This window comes from Hyperolius riggenbachi, chromosome 3, assembly GCF_040937935.1.
Source record: "Hyperolius riggenbachi isolate aHypRig1 chromosome 3, aHypRig1.pri, whole genome shotgun sequence".
Classification (NCBI taxonomy): Eukaryota; Metazoa; Chordata; class Amphibia; order Anura; family Hyperoliidae; genus Hyperolius; species Hyperolius riggenbachi.
The window spans coordinates 344206718-344233239 of record NC_090648.1 but is presented as its reverse complement, the minus strand read 5'-3'; the positions used below and the strand labels follow the sequence as shown (position 1 = coordinate 344233239).

The 26522-nt window shown below is 43.6% G+C and overlaps 1 protein-coding gene across 6 annotated transcripts in view; it reads right to left on the bottom strand.

Annotated features, from left to right (window-relative positions):
• The window catches only part of APAF1 (apoptotic peptidase activating factor 1), a 182981-nt gene that overhangs the window by 40457 nt on the left and 116002 nt on the right, over positions 1 to 26522 (bottom strand). For all 6 annotated transcript variants that reach the window (XM_068276989.1, XM_068276987.1, XM_068276986.1 and 3 more), the window contains 3 exons: positions 19518 to 19643; positions 17966 to 18085; positions 2771 to 2896 (listed from right to left, as the gene is read on the bottom strand). In XM_068276989.1, the coding sequence (XP_068133090.1) occupies positions 2771 to 2896; positions 17966 to 18085; positions 19518 to 19643 (372 nt within the window). The remainder of the gene's footprint in view (positions 1 to 2770; positions 2897 to 17965; positions 18086 to 19517; positions 19644 to 26522) is intronic.

Genomic DNA, 26522 nt, shown 5'->3' with positions numbered 1-26522 from the left:
ATTGCAAAGGAAGCAAGGTGGATGCGTAGATTAGATACAATATCCCCTAAGGGGATGAATGAAATGTTTAGCCTTAAATGCGTCCTGTGACAGGTTGAGATTAATTGATATATGTGTTACTCTCCCCTTCTCCTCAGATCTTGATGGGCGATTGTTCCATCGGTTACTCTGGGGATATCGATTGGAGGGTGGTAAGAGTAAACCAGCTGGTTTAATGAAACTGTTTTACTATAATGTTAACGCAGCTGACTATCAGGTTGTTACCTTGGAAATTTAGTAATATATGATGTGTGGTCAGGTTCAATGGTTAGACTTTGCTCTTTTTTCTCTTATTGGAAATTGTTAATGAACTGTTAGCTTGGTCAGCTGACCAAGGAAGAGGTTGTCCAACTTTGGGTGGGGTACATTTGGTTTTCTATTTAACCATTCCTGCCGCCTGGACGTCATTGTCAGGTCCAGGCGGCTGCTGCTGTGCTGTTGCGCGCACGTGCCCGTGCCGACCCCCATTAACCCAGAGATCAATGAATGGGAACATAGTTCCCATTCATTGATCTAAGTCCGGGGCAGAAAAACCGACGGCTTTTTATCAGAGGCCGCGGTCTTTCTGAGCAAAAAAATGTTTCCCGTCCTCCTTATGCTTCCTGGAAGCGAGAGCGTTCAGTTCCAGGACTTAAAAAAGTGTTTTTGACTGTGGCCATCTTGTGGCCAAATAGTAAACTACTTCCACATACATGTTTAATTAAATAAACACATATTATTACATTTAAAATTAACTGTTTACGCCCACACCAAAAATTACCCAAATAAAATTTTTAATGAAAAACAAAATTACAATTAAAAACAAACAAACAAATAGTTACCTAAGGGTCTGAACTTTTTTAATGTGCATGTGAAGAGGGTGTATTACTAATATTTTTTTAAATTATAAGCTTGTAAATAGTGATGGTCGCAAAACTGAAAAATGCACCTTTATTTCCAAATAAAATATTGGCGCCATACATTGTGATAGGGACATAATTTAAATGGTGTAATAACTGGGACAATGGGGAAAAAATATTTAGAGAAAAAAAAAAAAAGTTATTGGTCGAATGAATGGGAGGTGAAAATTGCTCTGATACATAAGGTGAAAAATACCTGTGGGCTGAAATGGTTAAACACTGAACTTTTGTGAGCATGTACTTCTGATGAAGGGGATTACCCCAGAACATGTTGTGTAACTGCTAAATGATTCGATAAAACGCAAGTTTGAAAAAGCCATTTGAGTGCCTTCTCCTTTTTGAAGAGTGACGAAAATGATATGTGCACTTTTACTTACCTGGGGCTTCTTCCAGCCCCTAGTCCCCCTTGCGCACTTCCGCAGTCCGCAAGTCTCCTGCTGTTCCCTCTGTAGCGGTTGGCAGCTTCTGCGCATGTGCAGACACTAGCCACCCCTGTAGCTGGGAGTGTTCTGCACAGGCTAAACTTTTACTTTAGTTTCTATGAAAAACATGACTCCTTAATAGGGTCATGTTCTTTCATTTCCATTAGTGTTGGGCCACAAAATGGCGCTATACACTTTCCTGGTTACCTAGATCGGGGTCATGTTTTTTCATTTCCAGGAACTGTAATTGGCTCAGGGAACACATGTTCCTCCTCTCACTTCTCTTCCACCACCGGGTGGCACTGCACGCTGACACAATCCACAATCCTCTGAGCCTCGATCACATGTAACAACATGTGATCAGAAGAGGATGCCGGGAGTGCAGCGCTGTGAGTGGATGAAGAGAGGAAGCCAATTCAGCGTCAGGAACAAGTAAGGCACACTTTCCCAGCGGCAGGAAAAATTTGATCCTGCAGCCAAGGCTAAATGGTTAAGTGACTCAAACCGGATGCATAAAAATGTCCAGTTTGAGGTAAGTGGTTAATGGGTACATATGGTTTCAGTGTGATTTGTTTTGGTACCAGCCTCCAATAGGCAGCTCATCAGCATAGTGAAAATACCAATACTTTAAAATGGTCCTTTTATTCATGTTTTGACACATCTTCCCCAACAATCACATAATCATTAAATTAATTGATCCCCTAATGCTGAATCCCCTGATACCTAATCCCCCATTCTTTCATTTACATTAACCCCTCCTGTCCAAGCAGGTCATTCTACGCATGTTCACTGCCACGCTGTGCCTGACCTGTAATGTTATTACATCTACACCGGTACAGCAGGGTTGTAAATGTAAGTCGGGTACCCTAAATCACTTCTCCCTCTGAGTTGCTATGACTCCGAGGCAAAAGTATTTAATGCCGCTGGGAATTTCAGCAGCAGGGCGAGCTGTCATTTGGCTCACCCTACGTCCAACTCCCTGCACGGCAGACCCATACGTACTGCTTCCTGTAGCCTTCCCCTAATTTTATCCTTCACCCCTTACTGATGCCAAATCCTAATTGTCTAACCTTAACAGCTAAAACTCACCTCCCCAACCATATCCCTGACTGCTACCCCTTCTGATTGTGGTCCAGCCATACTTAACTTTCGTCATCCACTTTGGCTTCAGAATCCAAAGCCTACAGTCAAGTTTCAGCATGTTAAACACAGTAGCTTCTGTGACACAGGTACTTACTGAAGACTATGTTATGGGAGTCTATTCAGTAATGTTCATCAATAAACTCTGGCCAATTGTGAAACAGTAGTCTGCAATAGCACACTAGTGTAAGGGGCCTAAAACCACAACAAGTTCTCTGCTCGCTTTGCAAATGCTTAGTCTCATTGTTCTGCTCATTCTGAGCATTGTACCTTGGCAGTTTTGTCAGCTGAAGTGGATGCAAATTTTAAATAGTCCGGTGACACATCACAAGATAGCACAGCACCATTGTGAGAAATGAATTCCTCTTCACTCCTTCCATTAGCAAGGTCCCATATCTGAAATGAGAAGTTATACAGTTATAGATGAACAAGTCTGTGACACTTCACAGTATTCAGTACTTTGGACTTTTGCTTCTAAGCGTAAGCGTTCGAAAACAAAGGCTCAGCTGCGAATTAAAGCTATATATATATATATATATATATATATATATATATATATATATATATATATATATGGCTTTAATTCGCAGCTGAGCCTTTGTTTTCAAACGCTTACGCTTAGAAGATGTATGTGTGTATGTATGCATGTATCTATGTATGTATGAATGAATGTATGTATGTGCTGCGATCACTCGAAAATGCCTTGACCGATTTGAACGAAACTTGGTATACAGATCCCTTACTACCTGGGATGATATGCTCTGGGGGTCTAGCGTCCCTCTGCACACCTGGGCAGAGCTACAAACAGCAAATCAGATTTCACCCATTCATGTCAATGGGAAAAATGGAAAAGGCTGCCATTCTCACAGTAATCAAGCCAGAGTCCCCACACTTGGCACAGTTGGTCACTTGGTGTCCACAATTACAAATTTAGTAAAGTGGGCGGAGCATAAAACAGCCAATCAAAAATTTCAGCCATTCATTTTCAGTGGGAAAATGTAATCTGCAGCCATTCTTATGGCAGAGGCACTGTTAAAAGCAAATTCCTCAAACTTAAAGAGAACCCGAGGTGGGGTTCTGACAATGCAATCCACATACAGAGGCTGGGTCTGCCTATACAGCCCAGCCTCTGTTGCCATTTCAATCCCCCCTGGGCCCCCCCCTGCGCTCTGCTATCCCCCATAAATCACAGCCGCACTGCCGACACGCAGCGTGTCACAGCGGGTTGTGTTTAGGGGGGCAGGGCCACAAACAGCCAATCAGATTTGTTTCTCATCAATGAAAGCTCACAAACTTGGTCAGTGAGCGACTGTATGTCAAAGTTAAAAAAAGTGGGCGGAGCCAACTTTTTTTTTTTTTTTTTTTTTTTTTTTTTTTTACATGGGAAAATATAATCTGCAGCCATTCTTAAGCTGAGTACACACGTACGATAACGATCGTTCAAAAACGAACGATAACGACAATCGGAACGATAATCGTGCGTTCAAAAAGTGTGAACGATCGTTTTTGTGAACGATAACGATCGTTATCGTTCAATCGGACCGATCCAACCCGGCGGATTTTTTCGAAAGATAATCGTTCAATCGTTGCAGTGTGTACAAAGATCGTCCGATAACGCATGTTCTTATTGCCTGTCATAACGTCACTTCCGTTTGCGCACGCATTTTTTAATCGTTCGTCGTTCAGTACTTTATACTTATATCGTTCACGTGTGTACACAATCGTTCATTACGAACGATCTTTTCGGTCTAATTTGAATATCGTGTAAACGTCACGAATCGTTCGTAACGAACGATCTTTATCGGACGTGTATACGAACCTTAACTCTGTTAATGGCAGGGTTCTCGAACTTCAGACAGTTGGTCACTGGGTGACTGGGATTAATATTCAGGAGAATGGGCGGAGCTTACAACAGCCAATTAAAATTCACTTATTGATTTTAACCACTTCAGGACCACAGTCTTTTCGCCCCTTAAGGACCAGAGCCTTTTTCTCCATTCAGACCACTGCAGCTTTCACGGTTTATTGCTCGGTCATACAACCTACCACCTAAATGAATTTTACCTCCTTTTCTTGTCACTAATACAGCTTTCTTTTGCTGCTATTTGTTTGCTGCTGCGAGTTTTAGTTTTTATTATATTCATCAAAAAAGACATGAATTTTGGCAAAAAAATGACTTTTTTAACTTGCTGTGCTGACATTTTTCAAATAAAGTAAAATTTCCTATACATTTGAGCGCGAAAGTTATTCTGCTACATGTCTTTGATAAAAAAAAAACCATTCAGTGTATATTTATTGGATTGGGTAAAAGTTATAGCGTTTACAAACTATGGTGCCAAAAGTGAATTTTCCCATTTTCAAGCATCTCTGACTTTTCTGCGCACCTGTCAGGTTTCATGAGGGGCTAAAATTCCAGGATAGTACAAATACCCCCCAAATGACCCCATTTTGGAAAGAAGACATCCCAAAGTATTCAGTGAGAGGCATGGTGAGTTCATAGAAGATTTTATTTTTTGTCACAAGTTAGCGGAAAATGACACTTTCTGACAAAAAAAAGAAAAAAAAAAAGTTTCCATTTCTTCTAACTTGCGACAAAAAAAAATGAAATCTGCCACAGACTCACTATGCTCCTCTCTGAATACCTTGAAGTGTCTACTTTCCAAAATGGGGTCATTTGTGGGGTGTGTTCACTGTCCTGGCATTTTGGGGGGTGCCTAATTGTAAGCACCCCTGTAAAGCCTAAAGATGCTCATTGGACTTTTGGCCCCTTAGCGCAGTTAGGCTGTAAAAAAGTGCCACACATGTGGTATTGCCATACTCAGGAGAAGTAGTATAATGTGTTTTGGGGTGTATTTTTACACATACCCATGCTGGGTGGGAGAAATATCTCCGTAAATGACAATTGTTTAATTTTTTTTACACACAATTGTCTATTTATAGAGATATTTCTCCCACTCAGCATGGGTATGTGTAAAAATACACCCCAAAACACATTATACTACTTCTCCTGAGTACGGCGATACCACATGTGTGGCACTTTTTTGCACCCTAACTGCGCTAAGGGGCCCAAAGTTCAATGAGTACCTTTAGGATTTCACAGGTCATTTTGAGAAATTTCGTTTCAAGACTACTCCTCACGGTTTAGGGCCCCTAAAATGCCAGGACAGTATAGGAACCCCACAAATTACCCCATTTTAGAAAGAAGACACCCCAAGGTATTCCGTTAGGAGGATGGTGAGTTCATAGAAGATTTTTTTTTTTTGTCACAAGTTAGCGGAAATTGATTTTAATTGTTTTTTTTCACAAAGTGTCATTTTCCGCTAACTTGTGACAAAAAATAAAATCTTCTATGAACTCACCATACTCCTAACGGAATACCTTGGGGTGTCTTCTTTCTAAAATGGGGTCATTTGTGGGGTTCCTATACTGCCCTGGCATTTTAGGGGCCCTAAACCGTGAGGAGTAGTCTTGAAACCAAATGTCGCAAAATGACCTGTGAAATCCTAAAGGTACTCATTGGACTTTGGGCCTCTTAGCGCACTTAGGGTGCAAAAAAGTGCCACACATGTGGTACCGCCGTACTCAGGAGAAGTAGTATAATGTGTTTTGGGGTGTATTTTTACACATACCCATGCTGGGTGGGAGAAATATCTCTGTAAATGACAATTGTTTGATTTTTTTTTACACACAATTGTCCATTTACAGAGAGATTTCTCCCACCCAGCATGGATATGTGTAAAAATACACCACAAAACACATTATACTACTTCTCCTGAGTATGGCGATACCACATGTGTGACACTTTTTTGCAGCCTAGGTGCGCTAAGGGGCCCAACGTCCTATTCACAGGTCATTTTGAGGCATTTGTTTTCTAGACTACTCCTCACGGTTTAGGGCCCCTAAAATGCCAGGGCAGTATAGGAACCCCACAAGTGACCCCATTTTAGAAAGAAGACACCCCAAGGTATTCCGTTAGGGGTATGGTGAGTTCATAGAAGATTTTATTTTTTGTCACAAGTTAGTGAAAAATGACACTTTGTGAAAAAAACAATAAAAATCCAATTTCCGCTAACTTTTGACAAAAAATAAAATCTTCTATGAACTCATCATACACCTAACAGAATACCTTGGGGTGTCTTCTTTCTAAAATGGGGTCACTTGTGGGGTTCCTATACTGCCCTGGCATTTTACGGGCCCAAAACTGTGAGTAGTCTGGAAACCAAATTTCTCAAAATGACTGTTCAGGGGTATAAGCATCTGCAAATTTTGATGACAGGTGGTCTATGAGGGGGCAAATTTTGTGGAACCTTTCATAAGCAGGGTGGCCTCTTAGATGACAGGATGTTTTGGGCCTGATCTGATGGATAGGAGTGCTAGGGGGGTGACAGGAGGTGATTGATGGGTGTCTCAGGGGGCGGTTAGAGGGGAAAATAGATGCAATCAATGCACTGGGGAGGTGATCGGAAGGGGGTCTGAGGGGGATCTGAGGGTTTTGCCGAGTGATCAGGAGCCCACACAGGGCAAATTAGGGCCTGATCTGATGGGTAGGTGTGCTAGGGGGTGACAGGAGGTGATTGATGGGTTTCTCAAGGTGTGATTAGAGGGGGGAAATAGATGCAAGCAATGCACTAGCGAGGTGATCAGGGCTGGGGTCTGAGGACGTTCTGAGGTGTGGGCGGGTGATTGGGTGCCCGCAAGGGGCAGATTAGGGTCTAATCTGATGGGTAACCGTGACAGGTGGTGATAGGGGGTGATTGATGGGTAATTAGTGGGTGTTTAGAGGAGAGAAGAGATGTAAACACTGCACTTGGGAGGTGATCTGATGTCGGATCTGCGGGCGATCTATTGGTGTGGGTGGGTGATCAGATTGCCCGCAAGGGGCAGGTTAGGGGCTGATTGATGGGTGGCAGTGACAGGGGGTGATTGATGGGTGGCAGTGACAGGGGGTGATTGATGGGTGGCAGTGACAGGGGGTGATTGATAGGTGATTGACAGGTGATCAGTGGGTTATTACAGGGAATAACAGATGTAAATATTGCACTGGCGAATTGATAAGGGGGGGTCTGAGGGCAATCTGAGCGTGTGGGCGGGTGATTGGGTGCCCGCAAGGGGCAGATTAGGGTCTAATCTAATGGGTAACAGTGACAGGTGGTGATAGGGGGTGATTGATGGGTAATTAGTGGGTGTTTAGAGGAGAGAAGAGATGTATACACTGCACTTGGGAGGTGATCTGATGTCGGATCTGCGGGCGATCTATTGGTGTGGGTGGGTGATCAGATTGCCCGCAAGGGGCAGGTTAGGGGCTGATTGATGGGTGGCAGTGACAGGGGGTGATTGATGGGTGGCAGTGACAGGGGGTGATTGATAGGTGATTGACAGGTGATCAGTGGGTTATTACAGGGAATAACAGATGTAAATATTGCACTGGCGAATTGATAAGGGGGGGTCTGAGGGCAATCTGAGCGTGTGGGCGGGTGATTGGGTGCCCGCAAGGGGTAGATTAGGGTCTAATCTGATGGGTAACAGTGACAGGTGGTGATAGGGGGTGATTGATGGGTGATTGATGGGTAATTAGTGGGTGTTTAGAGGAGAGAATAGATGTAAACAATGGATTTGGGAGGTGATCTGATGTCGGATCTGCGGGCGATCTATTGGTGTGGGGGGGTGATCAGATTGCCCGCAAGGGGCAGGTTAGGGGCTGATTGATGGGTGGCAGTGACAGGGGGTGATTGACGGGTGATTGACGGGTGATTGACAGGTGATTGACAGGTGATTGACAGGTGATTGACAGGTGATCAGGGGGATAGATGCATATAGTACACGGGGGGGGGGGGGGGGGGTCTGGGGAGAATCTGAGGGGTGGGGGGTGATCAGGAGGGGGCAGTGGGCAGGGGGGGGGGATAAAAAAAAAATAGCGTTGACAGATAGTGACAGGGAGTGATTGATGGGTGATTAGGGGGGTGACTGGGTGCAAACAGTGGTCTGGGGGGTGGGCAGGGGGGGGTCTGAGGGGTGCTGTGGGCGATCAGGGGGCAGGGGGGGGGGGGAAATCAGTGTGCTTGGGTGCAGACTAGGGTGGCTGCAGCCTGCCCTGGTGGTCCCTCGGACACTGGGACCACCAGGGCAGGAGGCAGCCAGTATAATAGGCTTTGTATACATTACAAAGCCTATTATACATATGTGCAGCGGCGATCCGGGTGGTAGTAACCCGCCGGCGCTTCCGAACGGCCGGCGGGTTACTACGAGCGGTGGGCGGAGCCAGTCCCCGGCGGCTGATCGCGTCACGAATGACGCGATCGCCGCATAGCCACTCCCGCAGCCGCCCCCGCCGATGGGCGTATTGCGGTCGTTTGGGCCCGGACTTTGCCGCCGCCCATCGGCTGGGGGCGGTCCTCAAGTGGTTAAAGGGAAGGCCGGCTGCCAGGTCGGGCTTCTTCTGCGCTCCAATCTGCGTGTCACTGGAACTCAGAACTACTGAGCCTGCGCAGTACAGCCCAGAGGACATCCGATGACGTCAGCGCGCACCAGTGACACGCAGATTGGAGCACAGAAGAAGCCCGACCTGGCAGCCGGCCTGGCCAGGTCAGCCACCGGGAGCCTGCGGAGCCAAGGGCACGTCCTGCCTGCCACGGGCTGGAGGAAGCCCCAGGTAAGTGGATTTGAATTTTTATTTTTTTGGGAGACTCCCTGAACCTTCCCTTTAAGGGGAATATTTACATTGCTGCCATTCTTACACTGTTAATGGCAGAGGCCTTAACCACTTCCCGACCGCCCACTACACAGGGGCGGCGGGGAAGTGGAGCCCTTCAGGACGGCCTCACCCACAGAGGCGGCGGTCCATTTAAGGGCATGGGCGGAGCGATCGCGTCATCCGTGACGCGATCCTCCGCCGGCGCCTGTCACCGCTCGCTCGCCGCAACATCCCGCCGGCTATACGGAAGCGCCGGCGGGATGTTAACCCCGCGATCGCCGCATACAAAGTGTATAATACACTTTGTAATGTTTACAAAGTGTATTATACAGGCTGCCTCCTGCCCTGGTGGTCCCAGTGTCCGAGGGACCACCAGGGCAGGCTGCAGCCACCCTAGTCTGCACCCAAGCACACTGATTTCTCCCTCCCCTGCCCCAGATCGCCCACAGCACCCATCAGACCCCCCCCCTGCCCACCCCCCAGACCCCTGTTTGCACCCAATCACCCCCCTAATCACCCATCAATCACTCCCTGTCACTATCTGTCAACGCTATTTTTTTTTTATCCCCCCCCCCTGCTCCCTGCCCCCTCCTGATCACCCCCCACCCCTCAGATTCTCCCCAGACCCCCCCCCAGACCACCCCCCCCCTGTTTACTGTATGCATCTATCCCCCTGATCACCTGTCAATCACCTGTCAATCACCTGTCAATCACCCGTCAATCACCCGTCAATCACCCGTCAATCACCCGTCAATCACCCGTCAATCACCCGTCAATCACCCGTCAATCACCCGTCAATCACCCCCTGTCACTGCCACCCATCAATCAGCCCCTAACCTGCCCCTTGCGGGCAATCTGATCACCCCCCCACACCAATAGATCGCCCACAGATCCGACATCAGATCACCTCCCAAATCCATTGTTTACATCTATTCTCTCCTCTAAACACCCACTAATTACCCATCAATCACCCCCTATCACCACCTGTCACTGTTACCTATCAGATCAGACCCTAATCTGCCCCTTGCGGGCACCCAATCACCTGCCTACACGCTCAGATTGCCCTCAGACCCCCCCTTATCAATTCGCCAGTGCATTAATTACATCTGTTCTTCCCTGTAATAACCCACTGATCACCTGTCAATCACCTGCCAATCACCTATCACCCATCAATCACCCCCTGTCACCCCCTGTCACTGCCACCCATCAATCAGCCCCTAACCTGCCCCTTGCGGGCAATCTGATCACCCACCCACACCATTAGATCGCCCGCAAACCCGCCGTCAGATTACCTCCCAAATGTATCGTTTACATCTGTTATCTTCTCTAAACACCCACTAATTACCCATCAATCACCCATCAATCACCCCCTATCACCACCTGTCACTTTTACCTATCAGATCAGACCCTAATCTGCCCCTTGCGGGCACCCAATCACCCGCCCACACGCTCAGATTGCCCTCTGACCCCCCCCCCCCCTTATCAATTCGCCAGTGCATTAATTACATCTGTCCTTCCCTGTAATAACCCACTGATCACCTGTCAATCACCTGCCAATCACCTATCACCCATCAATCACCCCCTGTCACTGCCACCCAACAATCAGCCCCTAACCTGCCCCTTGCGGGCAAACTGATCACCCACCCACACCAATAGATCGCCCGCAGATCCGACATCAGATCACCACCCAAGCGCAGTGTTTCCATCTATTCTCTCCTCTAAACACCCACTAATTACCCATCAATCACCCATCAATCACCCCCTATCACCACCTGTCACTGTTACATCAGATCAGACCCTAATCTGCCCCTTGTGGGCACCCAATCGCCCGCCTACAATCTCAGATTGCCCTCAGACCCCCCCCCTTATCAATTCGCCAGTGCAATATTTACATCTGTTCTCCCCTGTAATAACCCACTGATTACCTGTCAATCACCCATCAATCACCCCCTGTCACTGACACCCATCAATCACCCGCTGTCACTGACACCCATCAATCAGCCCCTAACCTGCCCCTTGCGGGCAAACTGATCACCCACCCACACCAATAGATCGCCCGCAGATCCGACAACAGATCACCACCCAAGCGCAGTGTTTCCATCTATTCTCTACCCTAAACACCCACTAATTACCCATCAATCACCCCCTGTCACTGCTACCTATCAGATTAGACCCCTATCTGCCCCTAGGGCACTCAATCACCCGCCCACACCCTCAGAATGCCCTCAGACCCCAGCCCTGATCACCTCGCCAGTGCATTGCTTGCATCTATTCTCCCCTCTAATCACACCTTGAGACACCCATCAATCACCTCCTGTCACCCCCTAGCACACCTACCCATCAGATCAGGCCCCAATTTGCCCCGTGTGGGCTCCTGATCACTCGGCCAAACCCTCAGACCCCCTTCCGATCACCTCCCCAGTGCATTGATTGCATCTATTTTCCCCTCTAACCACCCCCTGAGACACCCATCAATCACCTCCTGTCACCCCCCTAGCACTCCTATCCATCAGATCAGGCCCAATACAACCTGTCATCTAAAAGGCCACCCTGCTTATGACCGGTTCCACAAAATTCACCCCCTCATAGACCACCTGTCATCAAAATTTGCAGATGCTTATACTCCTGAACAGTCATTTTGAGACATTTGGTTTCCAGACTACTCACGGTTTTGGGCCTGTAAAATGCCAGGGCGGTATAGGAACCCCACAAGTGACCCCATTTTAGAAAAAAAAGACACCCCAAGGTATTATGTTAGGTGTATGACGAGTTCATAGAAGATTTTATTTTTTGTCAAAAGTTAGCGGAAAATAATTTTTATTGGTTTTTTTTTCACAAAGTGTCATTTTTCACTAACTTGTGACAAAAAATAAAATCTTCTATGAACTTGCCATACACCTAACGGAATACCTTGGGGTGTCTTCTTTCTAAAATGGGGTCACTTGTGGGGTTCCTATACTGCCCTGGCATTTTAGGGGCCCTAAACCGCGAGGAGTAGTCTAGAAAACAAATGCTTCAAAATGACCTGTGAATAGGACGTTGGGCCCCTTAGCGCACCTAGGCTGCAAAAAAGTGTCACACATGTGGTACCGCCGTACTCAGGAAAAGTAGTATAATGTGTTTTGGGGTGTATTTTTACACATACCCATGCTGGGTGGGAGAAATTTCTATGTAAATGGACAATTGTGTGTAAAAAAATCAAACAATTGTCATTTACAGAGATATTTCTCCCACTTAGCATGGGTATGTGTAAAAATACACCCCAAAACGCATTATACTACTTCTCCTGAGTACAGCGGTACCACATGTGTGGCACTTTTTTACACCCTAAGTACGCTAAGGGGCCCAAAGTCCAATGAGTACCTTTAGGATTTCACAGGTCATTTTGCGACATTTGGTTTCAAGACTACTCCTCACGGTTTAGGGCCCCTAAAATGCCAGGGCAGTATAGGAACCCCACAAATGACCCCATTCTAGAAAGAAGACACCCAAAGGTATTCCGTACGGAGTATGGTGAGTTCATAGAAGATTTTATTTTTTGTCACAAGTTAGCGGAAAATGACACTTTGTGAAAAAAAACTATTAAAATCAATTTCCGCTAACTTGTGACAAAAAAATAAAAACTTCTATGAACTCACCATACTCCTAACGGAATACCTTGGGGTGTCTTCTTTCTAAAATGGGGTCATTAGTGGGGTTCCTATACTGCCCTGGCATTTTAGGGGCCCTAAACCGTGAGGAGTAGTCTTGAAACAAAAATGACCTGTGAAATCCTAAAGGTACTCATTGGACTTTATGCCCCTTAGTGCAGTTAGGGTGCAAAAAAGTGCCACACATGTGGTATCGCCGTACTCGGGAGAAGTAGTACAATGTGTTTTGGGGTGTATTTTTACACATACCCATGCTGGGTGGGAGAAATACCTCTGTAAATGACAATCTTTTGATTTTTTTACACACAATTGTCCATTTACAGAGGTATTTCTCCCACCCAGCATGGGTATGTGTAAAAATACACCTCAAAACACATTGTACTGCTTCTCCCGAGTATGGCGATACCACATGTGTGGCACTTTTTTGCACCCTAACTGCGCTAAAGGGCCCAAAGTCCAATGAGTACCTTTAGGATTTCACAGGTCATTTTGAGAAATTTCGTTTCAAGACTACTCCTCACGGTTTAGGGCCCCTAAAATGCCAGGGCAGTATAGGAACCCCACAAATGACCCCATTTTAGAAAGAAGACACCCCAAGGTATTCCGTTAGGAGTATGGTGAGTTCATAGAAGTTTTTATTTTTTGTCAAAAGTTAGCGGAAATTGATTTTAATTGTGTTTTTTCACAAAGTGTCATTTTCCGCTAACTTGTGACAAAAAATAAAATCTTCTATGAACTCGCCATACTACTAACGGAATACCTTGGGGTGTCTTCTTTCTAAAATGGGGTCATTTGTGGGGTTCCTATACTGCCCTGGCATTTTAGGGGCCCTAAACCGTGAGGAGTAGTCTTGAAACCTAATTTCTCAAAATGACCTGTGAAATCCTAAAGGTACTCATTGGACTTTGGGCCCTTTAGCGCAGTTAGGATGCAAAAAAGTGCCACACATGTGGTATCGCCGTACTCAGGAGAAGTAGTATAATGTGTTTTGTGGTGTATTTTTACACATACCCATGCTGAGTGGGAGAAATATCTCTGTAAATGGACAATTGTGTGTAAAAAAAATTAACAAATTGTCATTTACAGAGATATTTCTCCCACCCAGCATGGGTATGTGTAAAAATACACCCCAAAACACATTATACTACTTCTCCTGAGTATGGCAATACCACACGTGTGGCACTTTTTTGCAGCCTAACTGCGCTAAGGGGTCCAAAGTCCAATGAGCACCTTTAGGCTTTACAGGGGTGCTTACAATTTAGCACCCCCCAAAATGTCAGGACAGTAAACACACCCCACAAATGATCCCATTTTGGAAAGTAGACCCTTCAAGGTATTCAGAGAGGGGCATGGTGAGTCCGTGGCAGATTTCATTTTTTTTTGTCGCAAGTTAGAAGAAATGGAAACTTTTTTTTTTTTTTCTCACAAAGTGTCATTTTCCGCTTACTTGTGACAAAAAATAATATCTTCTATGAACTCACTATGCCTCTCAGTGAATACTTTGGGATGTCTTCTTTCCAAAATGGGGTCATTTGGGGGGTATTTATACTATCCTGGAATTCTAGCCCCTCATGAAACATGACAGGGGGTCAGAAAAGTCAGAGATGCTTGAAAATGGGAAAATTCACTTTTTGCACCATAGTTTGTAAACGCTATAACTTTTACCCAAACCAATAAATATACACTGAATGGGTTTTTTTTATCAAAAACATGTTTGTCCACATTTTTCGCGCTGCATGTATACAGAAATGTTACTTTATTTGAAAAATGTCAGCACAAAAAGTTAAAAAAATCATTTTTTTGCCAAAATTCATGTCTTTTTTGATGAATATAATAAAAAGTAAAAATCGCAGGAGCAATCAAATAGCCCCAAAAGAAAGCTGTATTAGTGACAAGAAAAGGAGCCAAAATTCATTTAGGTGGTAGGTTGTATGAGCGAGCAATAAACCGTGAAAGCTGCAGTGGTCTGAATGGAAAAAAAGTGGCCGGTCCTTAAGGGGTAGAAAGCCCTAGGTCCTCAAGTGGTTAAACCTGCTACAGTTGGTCATTAAGTGAGTGGGGTTCAAATTCACTATAGGAAACCGAGCCAAAATAGCCAATCAGATTTCTTTGCTGGATAAACGGACTCCATTAACACAATTTTGATGCCAGGAACTTGAAAGCTTACAAACTTGGTCATCGAGTGACTGTGTGTCAAGGTTACAAAAAGTGGGTGGAGCTAAATACAAATTTCCCTGGGAAAATTTAAACTGCAGCCATTCTTACACTGTTAATGGCAGGGTTCTCAAACTTTGCACACTTGGTTACTGGGTGACTGGGATACATATTCAGAAAAGTGGGTGGAGCCTACAAGCCAATCAAAATTCACCTATTGTTTTTCAAGGGCAATATTTAAATTGCTGCCATTCTTGCACTGCTAATGGTACAAGCCTCAAACCCGGTACAGTTGGTCATTGGGTGACTGGGGTTTAAATTCAGAAAAGAGGGTGGAGCAACATACAGCCAATCAAATTTGTTTAATTTCAAATCGGGAAATACACATTACTGATGCCAAGGACCACAAAGCTCACAAACCTGGTCATTGACTGTTTGTGTTAGGGTTAGAAAAAGTGGCCAGAGCCAACAGCAGCCAAATACAAACCCGGGCAACGCCAGGTTATCAGCTAGTTTACTACAAAAATAGCAGATATTGCAATTATAAGAAACCTTGGAGTTATAAACACAATATAAGGTTTTCAGATCCAAACTAAATATATGTCCTTAATGGTCGACTCCAGGAGAAATGTGTTTTAGTTTTGTACGGTGGCAAAAGCGATTAGAACTTTTATAGGGTTTTTAAAGCGGTATTGTCACCATAAAAACAAATTTCATCAGCAACTGGTCTGAGTTTATTAAGTGATAAAGATGCTAATCCTGCATTCAAAATTTGCAAAACTTTTTCTGCTGTTATGGTTTCGAGTTATCACATAATTTAGGAGCAGTGGCCCTAGTGCCAAACAGTTGAATGCTGGGAGTTCTTTTTATCTATAATATATTCCTCCTCTTCCATTTATTTCCCTGCCTTGCTGCTTATCAGAAACACCCTCTGATCACTTGTATTTACAAGCAAGGCTGAGGTGACTCAGTGATTGGATGTGTAAATAAAAAACAAAACAAAACACAGTGCAGTTGTTAGTATACACCTCAGTGGGAGTGTCTGAAGACTCTGGGAGGAGGGTAGCTAATGAATACACAATGAGCAAGAGAAGGGAGGGGGGAAAACAAGAGTCAGGGAGGATATGTCGTCAGCATTAGCTTGGCAAGATGGCCACTGCCTAGAATAGGATTTTCTGCTTTTCCTTTGTAAAATTCACAGGAATCATTATGTGGATAGCACAATACATCTGTTATGTAAGTAGAAGTAGTATTTATCTACTTATATATGTGTTTTTTTATTTCTAGGTTAGCATGGGTGTTGCTTGTTCTTTAAGGCTGTCCCCATTATTAAGGTCTTCCCTCACTTTCTGTTCCTGAGACTTCCATTGTAATACAAGAACCTGCTGATGTACAAATTATATTGGAGATTATTGATCTTTTGTTCAAATTGAGCATTGATTAAATTTTTCAATTAAAAAAGTGGGCTTGTAAGACCTATCCTTATACCACTATGATAAAGGACACCTGACAGTAATTCGGGTGGCGTCAAAATATGGATGCCCTAATTACTTTTAAAAAGTGTAATTCGGCCACCAGCAATAGCTCGCAACAAAATTACATCTTTATCCCACTATCCATGGGGACCTGGAGGGAGATAAATAATTAACGTCGCTGGAACTTTTGTAGGAGCAGGGTGAGCTGTTTTTCGGCTTTACCCCATGCCCAAATCTCCCGGCGGCTTAATTATAGGTATGTGAGAGGGGTCTAGAGGCTGCCAAATTTATTTCCTTTTACACAATAACAGTTGCCCGGCATCCTGCTGATCATTCATGCATCATTTGTGTCTGAATCACACACTTGAAGTGAACATGCGGCAAATCAAGTCAGACTTCAGTCAAATATCTGATCTGTATGCTTGTTTAGGGTCTATGGCTAAAAAAACAAACAAAAAAAGTGTATTAGAAGCAGAGGATGAGAAGGCTAGCCAGGGAATTTGCATTGTTTAAAGTGAATCTCCAGACTAGAAATCTACTCAGCAGCACTGAAAAGGCTTGGCGTTTCTTTAACAGTTTCACAGCATCAGAACTTTGTTTTTCTTACCCAAGCCTCATTTTTAGCTGCACAGATGAAAACTGCCCAGGCATTTTCCCCTTGATGCTGTGCAAAGCATGATGGGATTTCTGATGATGTTGTTCTTGTTCTGCTATTTTTTTTTTAATTTTGAATTTGAGATTTGAATTTTAGAGGGTGCAGCTGAGAGGGGTAATCAGGACACAGGACAATTGGAACTGTGTCGCATGCTCCTTGTCACCTCCTTTCAACCAAAAAGATGGCTGCCCCATGAAATCTTTTTAAAAACAGGGCGGGTAAGTGATTATATTACCTATCTATTTTAATTAACATAACGAACGTAACTTAAGGACAGTATGTTTGTTTAGGCTGAAGTTCCCCTTTAAAGGTAAAACAAATATGGCAGCCTCCATATCCCTCTCACTTCAGGTGTCCTTTAAATAAATTCACTTCCCCAAGAAACACTAATAAATTACCTAGGTGGCCAAAATCTTTAGTTGCAAGGACCAGATCACCATACTATCTAACATCATTATTTGCAGTCCTAGCCACCATACACTAATGTTAGAAGGCACCTGCAGCTTTAGAATGGAACCAGGCAAAAGCGTGAGGTGTCTCTGTAGATAGCTAGTTGCAGTATCTAGTACTGACTTTGCGAGTAAGATAGCGACTTCCATTTGGAAAAACACAAGCAGCAAACACCACCTTTTGGGGGGAAAAAAGCAGTGGAAATATACTAAAGTAAGCATGTTTGTTAAAGATGCAGATATTGTCACATTTGTTCAAAGGGTGTCGTTTGCTTTAACTTTCGTCTCAACCTAGAATATTTACAGCTGGCGGTGTTGTCAGCCCACACTCCAGTTTAAAAGGCAAAAGTGTATTTGTCAGCATTGAGTGAACTCAGAATTGATTTCTTACCCTCACTGTTCCATCAAATGACCAGGATAGGAGTTTTGAATCTTTTAAAATCCTAAAACTTTTCACAGGTTCTTTGTGTCCTTGTAATACAAAGCTATTGTCAGACGTCCAATCCCAAACCTAACAAATAACACATTGTTATTAAAAATATACAGTTAAGTCTAGTCCACAGCAACAAGGGATTAACCTATATACTTGAGTATAAGCCAACCCGAGTATAGGCTGACCCCCCAACTTTTAACTAAAAAAACTAAAACCTGGGATCATGACCAACTCGAGTATAAGCCCAAAAATTAAGTAAATGTCAGTAAAATTATTGATCTGAAACCCATAAATGCTCCCATAATTAAGACACCCTATTCTGCAGTTGTGCAATTCTGCAGTCTGTGTTAGGAGTTCTGAGATGAATTGTGGTGAGATTACACTTATCACAGTGTAGTGCAGATGCAGCAGCCTGTGGTAGTCTTAAAGGAAACCTGAGCTGAGTAGTAAAAGTTTTATACACACGTGGGGCTTCCTCCAGCCCCATCCGCACGCCGCTGTCCTCAGCCTTCTCCTGCTCAAGTATCGGGTCCCGTAACTTCAGCCAGTCGTGGCCAGTCTACGCAAGAGAAGTGCACCCTCTACGTATCTCTCCAGGGACTGCTCCTTGATCAGGTGCTAGATTTCAAAAGAGCAGCCTCTGAGCCAGAATAAACAGGTACTGGTACCAGCCGGCCAGAAAAAAAGTGGCCTAGTGTTGCTGTTGTAGAGTGCCACAAGCAGAATTGTTGTCCACAGAAGCTGAGGAGACAGGCCAGGATCCCATTAGGATGAAGCATGATAGATGAGATTCAGTTAGTTTACTTGATCTGCAGTCAAGGAGAACGCAGCCATCAGTGCATAGCTCTTTTCTGCATATGCCAGGGGTCAATGGCCTGACTTACATTCCGATCTGGCGGCTTGGGATGGGGGTGAATAACACTGCCACCAAATGCACATGCAGCAGTCTGCACATGGCAGGGGGGCACGTGGCCATCAGTGCGCATCCTTTTCTTTTTTTATATTGTGGTGGGGTGCCCTTGTGGGAATCAATAATGATAATGACTTAAGTATAAGCCGAGACCCCCATTTTTGGGCCACTTTTTTCTTTTTTGGCCTCAAAAACGTGGCTTATACGCGAGTATATATGGTATCTTGTACAGTAGTAAGAGGCTTCTATTTGCTCTACAAAAAACGGGAGCGACTTCGACAAGCTGTTGGCAAGCTCAGAAAAGCTCTTTTGCATAGATAACATCTCAAGTAATTTAACTCTTCCTGTACTGGAAAAAAAAGAAAGGGACTTCACATAATTTCTTAGTGGGGCTAGTATCATGCATATATGTTTATTTCATGTCTCAAGTAATTTCAGGCTCACTTTAAATCTCTGATAAGCTGGTTGTGATCATTTCTAACTTCCTCATCATAATCAGACAATCAGAGGCTTACAAATAAATCAGATCAAATTTTCCATGCTACTTCATTAATTCTCATTAAGAATAAATAAAATGTGGTTTGAACACTGAACACTCACCCTAAGTGTAGAGTCATCTGAACTTGATATAATCCTTTTTCCATCTGATGTGAACTGGCAGTGGTCTACAGTTCTACTGTGGCCCTGGAGGCGTTTAGTAAATTTGCTAGTAGATAAATCAAAAACCTATTAAAAAAAATAAAAAAATAAAAGCAAGAATCTATTTAGGTATACATTGTAAAACAACGAAAAACGTAATAAAAAAAAGTGGGTAGGAAGGCACAAGCTTTTGTTGTAAAGCAGTGCCATTCAACATAGTGCGGAAGGCTGAATTTTTTTGTTAGAGTGATCCCCTGCCTCCCCCCACCCCCCCAAAAAAAACAACAACAAGGGGAAAGTGAACTTGGAAACTTGGTTACACAGGACAGAGTTTGTGAAAGTACCAGGGTCACACCTGTATTGCACCCCATAGTGTGTCTCCAGCTTTCCAGTGCTCCCAATAGTGTATGCCGTTTTACTAAATTCTCTGTACAGGTAGTCCCCGACTTAGGAACGACCCGCCGGTGCGAACAGCATGGATTCTGCGACTCTGCGGGAACAAGTCAATTTTCTTTTTCAAATTGGACTTGTAGTTTTTGAGAAAATCTATTTTAAAAATTCAAAGGAAAAATGGCTTTTAAACTTGTATAAGCAGGTACAGTGGGCAGATGTGACACAGAGGGGGACAATGGAGGCACAGGGGACAGAGATGGCACAGTGTTCTGACTTACGAACAGATTCAGGTTAAGAATGGACCTACAATCCAAGGCCTCAAAATAAACAAGTTCGAGGAACGCATCTCCCTATACGCGGACGACATGTTAGTTTACTTGGCAGATCTGGGCCCCTCTCTCGACGCTGTGCTGTCAGTATACGAAACATTCTATAAAATCTCAGGTCTCTCTATTAACTGGACTAAATCAGTTTTGTTCCCTCTGGACTCCTTTGACCACCAGATAATCACTAAACATTCACAACTACAAATAATGAAAAAATTAAATATCTAGGAATCTGGATAAATCAGCCCGTAAAATCCTTCATAGAAACAAACCATGTACCGTTACTAGAACAGGTAGAACTGAAGCTAAAAAAAATGGTCTTCCTTACCTTTAAATATATGTGGTAGGATATGCATTATTAAGATAGTTATAGCCCCTAAATTGTTATATGTTATGCAAATGTCTCCTATCTGGATTCAACAATCCCTCTTTAAACGAATTGACTCCATGGTAATCTCTTTCATCTGGTCAGGCTCTTCACCTCGCATTTCATTATCCACTCTTCAACTGCCTACTCCCTTTAATAGTCTGGCTCTACCCAACTTTTTTAAATATCACCTGGCAGCGCAGCTGACCCCCATATAAAGCTGGTTGGTGACAGATCGAACTCTAGTTTAGCAACAGAGGCAGATATCGCTGGTTCTTATTAATCGCTATGTGGAGCAATCTACAGATATAAAGTAGCCTCTGGGCTTAGGGGAGCCACTCTCATTCACACCACCATTAAAACATACAAAAGGGCAAGGAAGTTGCTTGGTGAACCTAGCAGATGTGTTTCTCAGAATTCTCCTCTCTGGGGTAATCCTAATTTACCCGAACTTCAGTCGATCCCAGATATACCCTTTTGGCATGCCCACGATATCAAATAGCTGTCCCAATTATACGTGAACGGAACATTTAAAGATTTTTTCACATTACGAGAAGAGTTCAGCCTACCTAGGCACATACTATTCAGGTATTTTCAGATATGGCATGCCCTCCAGACACAGCTATGCGTAACTAACGTATCTCTTACCCCATCAGAATTGGAAAAAATGCTTCTTAAAAGCGATAAATGAAAACAAATTTCTAATCTATATAATTTTTAATGACGCATGGTAATGCTAAGAAAATTCAGTCTTCTAGAAATAGATGGATGGCAATCAATTCAGATATTACACAGGAGGACTGGTCTGAATATACAGAATTCTTTAATAAAGCCATTATAGCCTCCCATGACAAACTAATAAATGTAAAATGGTGCCATCAAGCATATTTTACTCCTATGAAATTAGCAAACTTGGGTTCAACATATACTGGTCACTGTTTTAAGTGTAATGCACCTAACGCTGATTTTATCCATTGTGTATGGGATTGTCCACTAGTCAATGAGTACTGGAAATCAGTAATACCTTTTTTAAGAGACACTCTACAGCTGCCGGTATATATGGATCTAAAGCTATGCATGTTGGGAATTGTGGGAGATATAGCCTGTAGTGCAAGTAAAATAACGCAGATTCGAAATCTCCTACATTACGCAAGGCAATCCATTACCCTAAAGCTGGCCACTAATGGTCCAATTTCTAGCCAAAAATCGTTCGATCGATCAGAAATTCTGATCGGACGAAAAATCGTTCACTACACCATCAACTAACCAATCATTGCTTCCTATCTATCACGACCACCAAGAAAATCCAAATTTTCGTTCGACGAAAATTCATTCGGGCGACATTTTTTTCACTCGTTCATAATCGATTGTGTCCACCAATGGAGATTATTTACAACCAATCCGATCAGAATTTCTGATCGCTCGAACGATTTTTCGCTAGAAATCGGACCGTTAGTGGCCAGCTTTAGATGGAAACTGCATACAGTTCCTGCACTTAGAGATTGTAAAAAACTTGATAATGCAGCCCTGCCATCATATACGCAATCAGTTCAAAAAATGTGATAAAATCTGGCATAAATGGGTGAATGCCACAGAAACCGCAATCCCCAACCTGGATATCGCAGTAGCTGTACAGGATCTACAATGGATTTGATCCACTTAATCTTTGATATTAATGTAATTATGGGTCACATATATGACTACTTTTATTCATTAATATGTACAATTACGAGTTTACTTACTAGCATTGACTTATCATTTCTGTGATTACTGCTGCTGGATTTCTTTGTTTTTGTTATGGTTTAAAATTTCAATAAAAATTCTCTTTAAAAAAAAATGGACCTACAGTCCATATCTCGTTGGTTAACCGGGGACTACCTGTATTGTGTTTCAGCTTTCAAGTGCCCCAGAAATGTGTCTCCATTTCTTGATGTCCCCTACAGTGCATCCCCAGAGCTGCAGTGCTCACAAAAGTGTCCACGGAGAGAGCGGAGGGTGGATAGAGGATGGATTGGAGAGCTGAAGGCTGCTGCAAAATAGAATGGGGATCAGGCGGGAAATACTAAAGCAATGACTGACGGAGTCCTGTTTTACAGCAATGTGTATATAACCAATGAAAAATGAACCTTACATGTACACATCTGTGCTGCTGCTGAGACTGGTCTATTACATGGTGGAGTGACTAGTCTTTGATATCCGGAAATCCAGCTAACATTTGGAACCTACTGGAGTTGAACAGTTCTCCATCTTACAGCACTAAGACAGTGCCAGTGGTTGTACAACATGCAAACTTCATACCAGTTTACATTTGTTTCCAAGTACTTCCCAGATGACCTACTGGGCTGCCATAATGTTATGTGCAATTTAACACTTATGGTGTCATTTTAAATACATGCACGGAACTTTCCTAAAACTCCTCTGTATATGGGATCAAATTATCATTTGCTTTGCAATAATTTGTAAAACGCTACATATTATAGCAAACCGGACAACCGGAAAAGTCTTTTATTGACCCCTGAGAAATATAATGCTAGCCCAATAATTACAGGTCATGTTTAAATTGGTTTACATGGTTTATAGATAGAGTGTCACCTTGCATATACCTATGAGTAGTGACTATTCCTATATTACACTACAGCATACTCCTCAGATACTGTATTTGACCTGAAGAAGTAGGTTAAACCCGTGAAATGCGTAATCTTAAATGTATTTCACCGTTTCACTGAGTTTTTCAGTACATCTTTGAGTTAAAGTGAAACTTTAACCAAAAGGGGGAAAAAATAAATCAATACATTGCAAAGTGAGAAGTTAAAAGATAGATGAGAGATCAAGAAATGACTGATATTTGCCATGTAATCTTTTCATGTTGTTTGATCCACAATCAGCCTGCATGTAATCATCTTTACTACTGGCAGACATGAAAAACAGACAACACTAACTGCCATTATTTATAACCACACCCCCTAACAATGCGATAGGCTAAAAGGTGGTTGTTTTACAGATATACATAAGCACAGAGGGAGATACTGGTTGCTGGGCAGTTGGAAACACCCGTTACTGCCATAATGCAACAAGGCTCCCACAGTTAGATGTCAGGACCTAGGTCCTGACATCATACCGTGGGAGGGGTTTCACCACAATACCAGCCATACAAACCCCCTGATGAGCTATTCCAGAAAACGTAAAGATTTCTCATGAGAAAAGGGGTATCAGCTACTGGGAAGAAGTTCAATCCTTGGTTACAGTTTCTTCCTTACCATTGTAAACTGTGTTTGATAGTTTCATACTTTAGGGGTGCCTCCTCCCTTCCATTCTGACAAAGGCAACACCCAACAGAAACAAATAAGGAGCCAATGTGCATTGACAAAGCTGCGCTGAGCCATAGTACATAGCTCCTCAGACATCCTGTTAGTACATAAAGCCCAAATGCTCCTCTCCTCCAGAAGAAGCCGCTTACTGTATTACAATGGGGACTGTGAATTTTGTATAGGCTCCTAATAGTTCCAGTCTTCATGTCTCCAACAAAATAATTGTACATTGCCAGTTTGTTAATCAGCTGTGAAGTGCACTTAACTATGCAATTATGATCATCTCAAAAAGTTTAAGCGCATTCAGACAAGTCATCAAGGATAATGAAGTTAATGAAGTAAAATAGAATTAGACGAAAAAAAGAGTTTAATCTGAACGTCACTTTCAGAATCCTTCGTCTTGTTTTCCCATTTCCTCGAAATAGCTTTGTACCTATTCCGCTGACATTATCCTTTAAATACACATTCTATTATTCAAGCAGAAAGAACAAATTGGTTATTGAAAATGGAAGATTATGGCAGCAGAAATGCCCCCATGCCGAGACATAAAACCTGGGCTTTAAAAGGGAATTAAGAACGGCTGCAAGAAAAGACCGTTTATTTTCAAAGCGGGTGGCTATTGTCCTGCTCCCAGTTTCCATTCCACTGACATTATTTAAATTTTACCAGATGTTTCACAATAAAATGAAGCTGTGCGACACGGCAACACCTGCGTGGTGCAGAGAATTTATTCCGCTACAATTGATTTTGTACAGTTCTGTGAAGGCTTTGTCTTCTAATTGGGATGAACTTAGAACACAGCAGCCGCCTGGTAGCGGCAGACCTTTTCCGCAGCACGCTTCTGAAGTGGTGTCACAGAGAAATCTGCTCACTGTATTTATAGTCTAATAACTGCCAGCTTTCAGCAGACTTCACTTTGTTCAGGTCAGCAGTAAACACGCCTAGGTGGAGCTCTGATAAACACCGACTCAAATTGTTTCAACTGCTCAGTGATGCTAGAATGGGTAATATTCTTCAGCTCCTTTGACTATAGAAAGCAAAAAGTATCATTAAAGGATAACAGCACATTTACTTGAAAAAGTCTTGCCCTCTGGTCTGTGCAGCAGTAGGGTCAGTACACAGAAAACCTCCCCTCCTGACAAAACTGTCATTTTCAGTACTCAGCCCACCTGATGCCAGGTTAGATCAGGCATGATGCATGATACACGTGTATGTACAGTTGGGACTACGTCAGACTACAGCATAACCTTCACTGATAAGGCATTACAGCATATATAACACTTTCCTGGCAAAAAACTGCTTCTAGAGAGCAGGAAGTAGATGAAAAAGGACAATCGTTCATATATTTTAGCTTCTGGGACACTGAAAGACTGTCATCATATGAGACAATACAACATTAAACATTCTTTTCTTAGCTGATACACAGAAAATAAGTATTTAGGAGTAGGATGATAGCTACAATTGTTTATCTTATTAGTTTATTTTCACCTTCGCTGTGTTTGCACCTGTTGTGTATGATGTACATATGCATTACGCACGATATCATTGCATGATTTAGCAATATATACATCCACACTCTGAGGTCTGCTTCACAGTCCGTTTAACCACTTAATGACAACCTGACTTATAAAAACGTCCCGCTAGAGCCTCTTAATAGCTCCAGGACGTTTTTATAAGTCTGACAGTGCTGCTGCCGCTGTGCGCGTGCACGTCCCCGCGCGTGCACGTGCATTACCATGCATGTGAAAATAGTAAAAAAAAATCACCAAATAGTATATTGTCACCATACTTTGTACTAGGGACATAATTAAAATCTTGTGATAACTAGAGTTGGGCCGAACGGTTCGCCTGCGAACGGTTCCATGCGAACTTCCGTGGTTCGCGTTCCGCAGGCGAACCTTTGCGGAAGTTCGGTTCGCCCCATAATGCACATGGAGGGTCAACTTTGACCCTCTACATCACAGTCAGCAGGCCCAGTGTAGCCAATTAGGCTACACTAGCCCCTGGAGCCCCACCCCCCCTTATATAAGGCAGGCAGCGGCGGCCATTACGGTCACTCGTGTGCTGCCTGCGTTAGTGAGAGTAGGGCGAGCTGCTGCAGACTGTCTCTCAGGGAAAGATTAGTTAGGCTTAACTTGTTCCTGTCTGGCTGCATACCTGTGCTGTGAACCCACCACTGCATACCTGTGCTGTGAACCCACCACTGCATACCTGTGCTGTGAACCCACCACTGCATACCTGTGCTGTGAACCCACCACTGCATACCTGTGCTGTGAACCCACCACTGCATACCTGTGCTGTGAACCCACCACTGCATACCTGTGCTGTGAACCCACCACTGCATACCTGTGCTGTGAACCCACCACTGCATACCTGTTCTGTTCAGTGGACCCGCCACTGTATACCTGTTCATTGAACCCACCACTGCATACCTGTGCTGTGAACCCACCACTGCATACCTGTTCTGTGAACCCACCACTGCATACCTGTTCTGTGAACCCACCACTGCATACCTGTTCAGTGAACCCGCCACTGTATACCTGTTCTGTACAGTGAACCCGCCACTGCATAC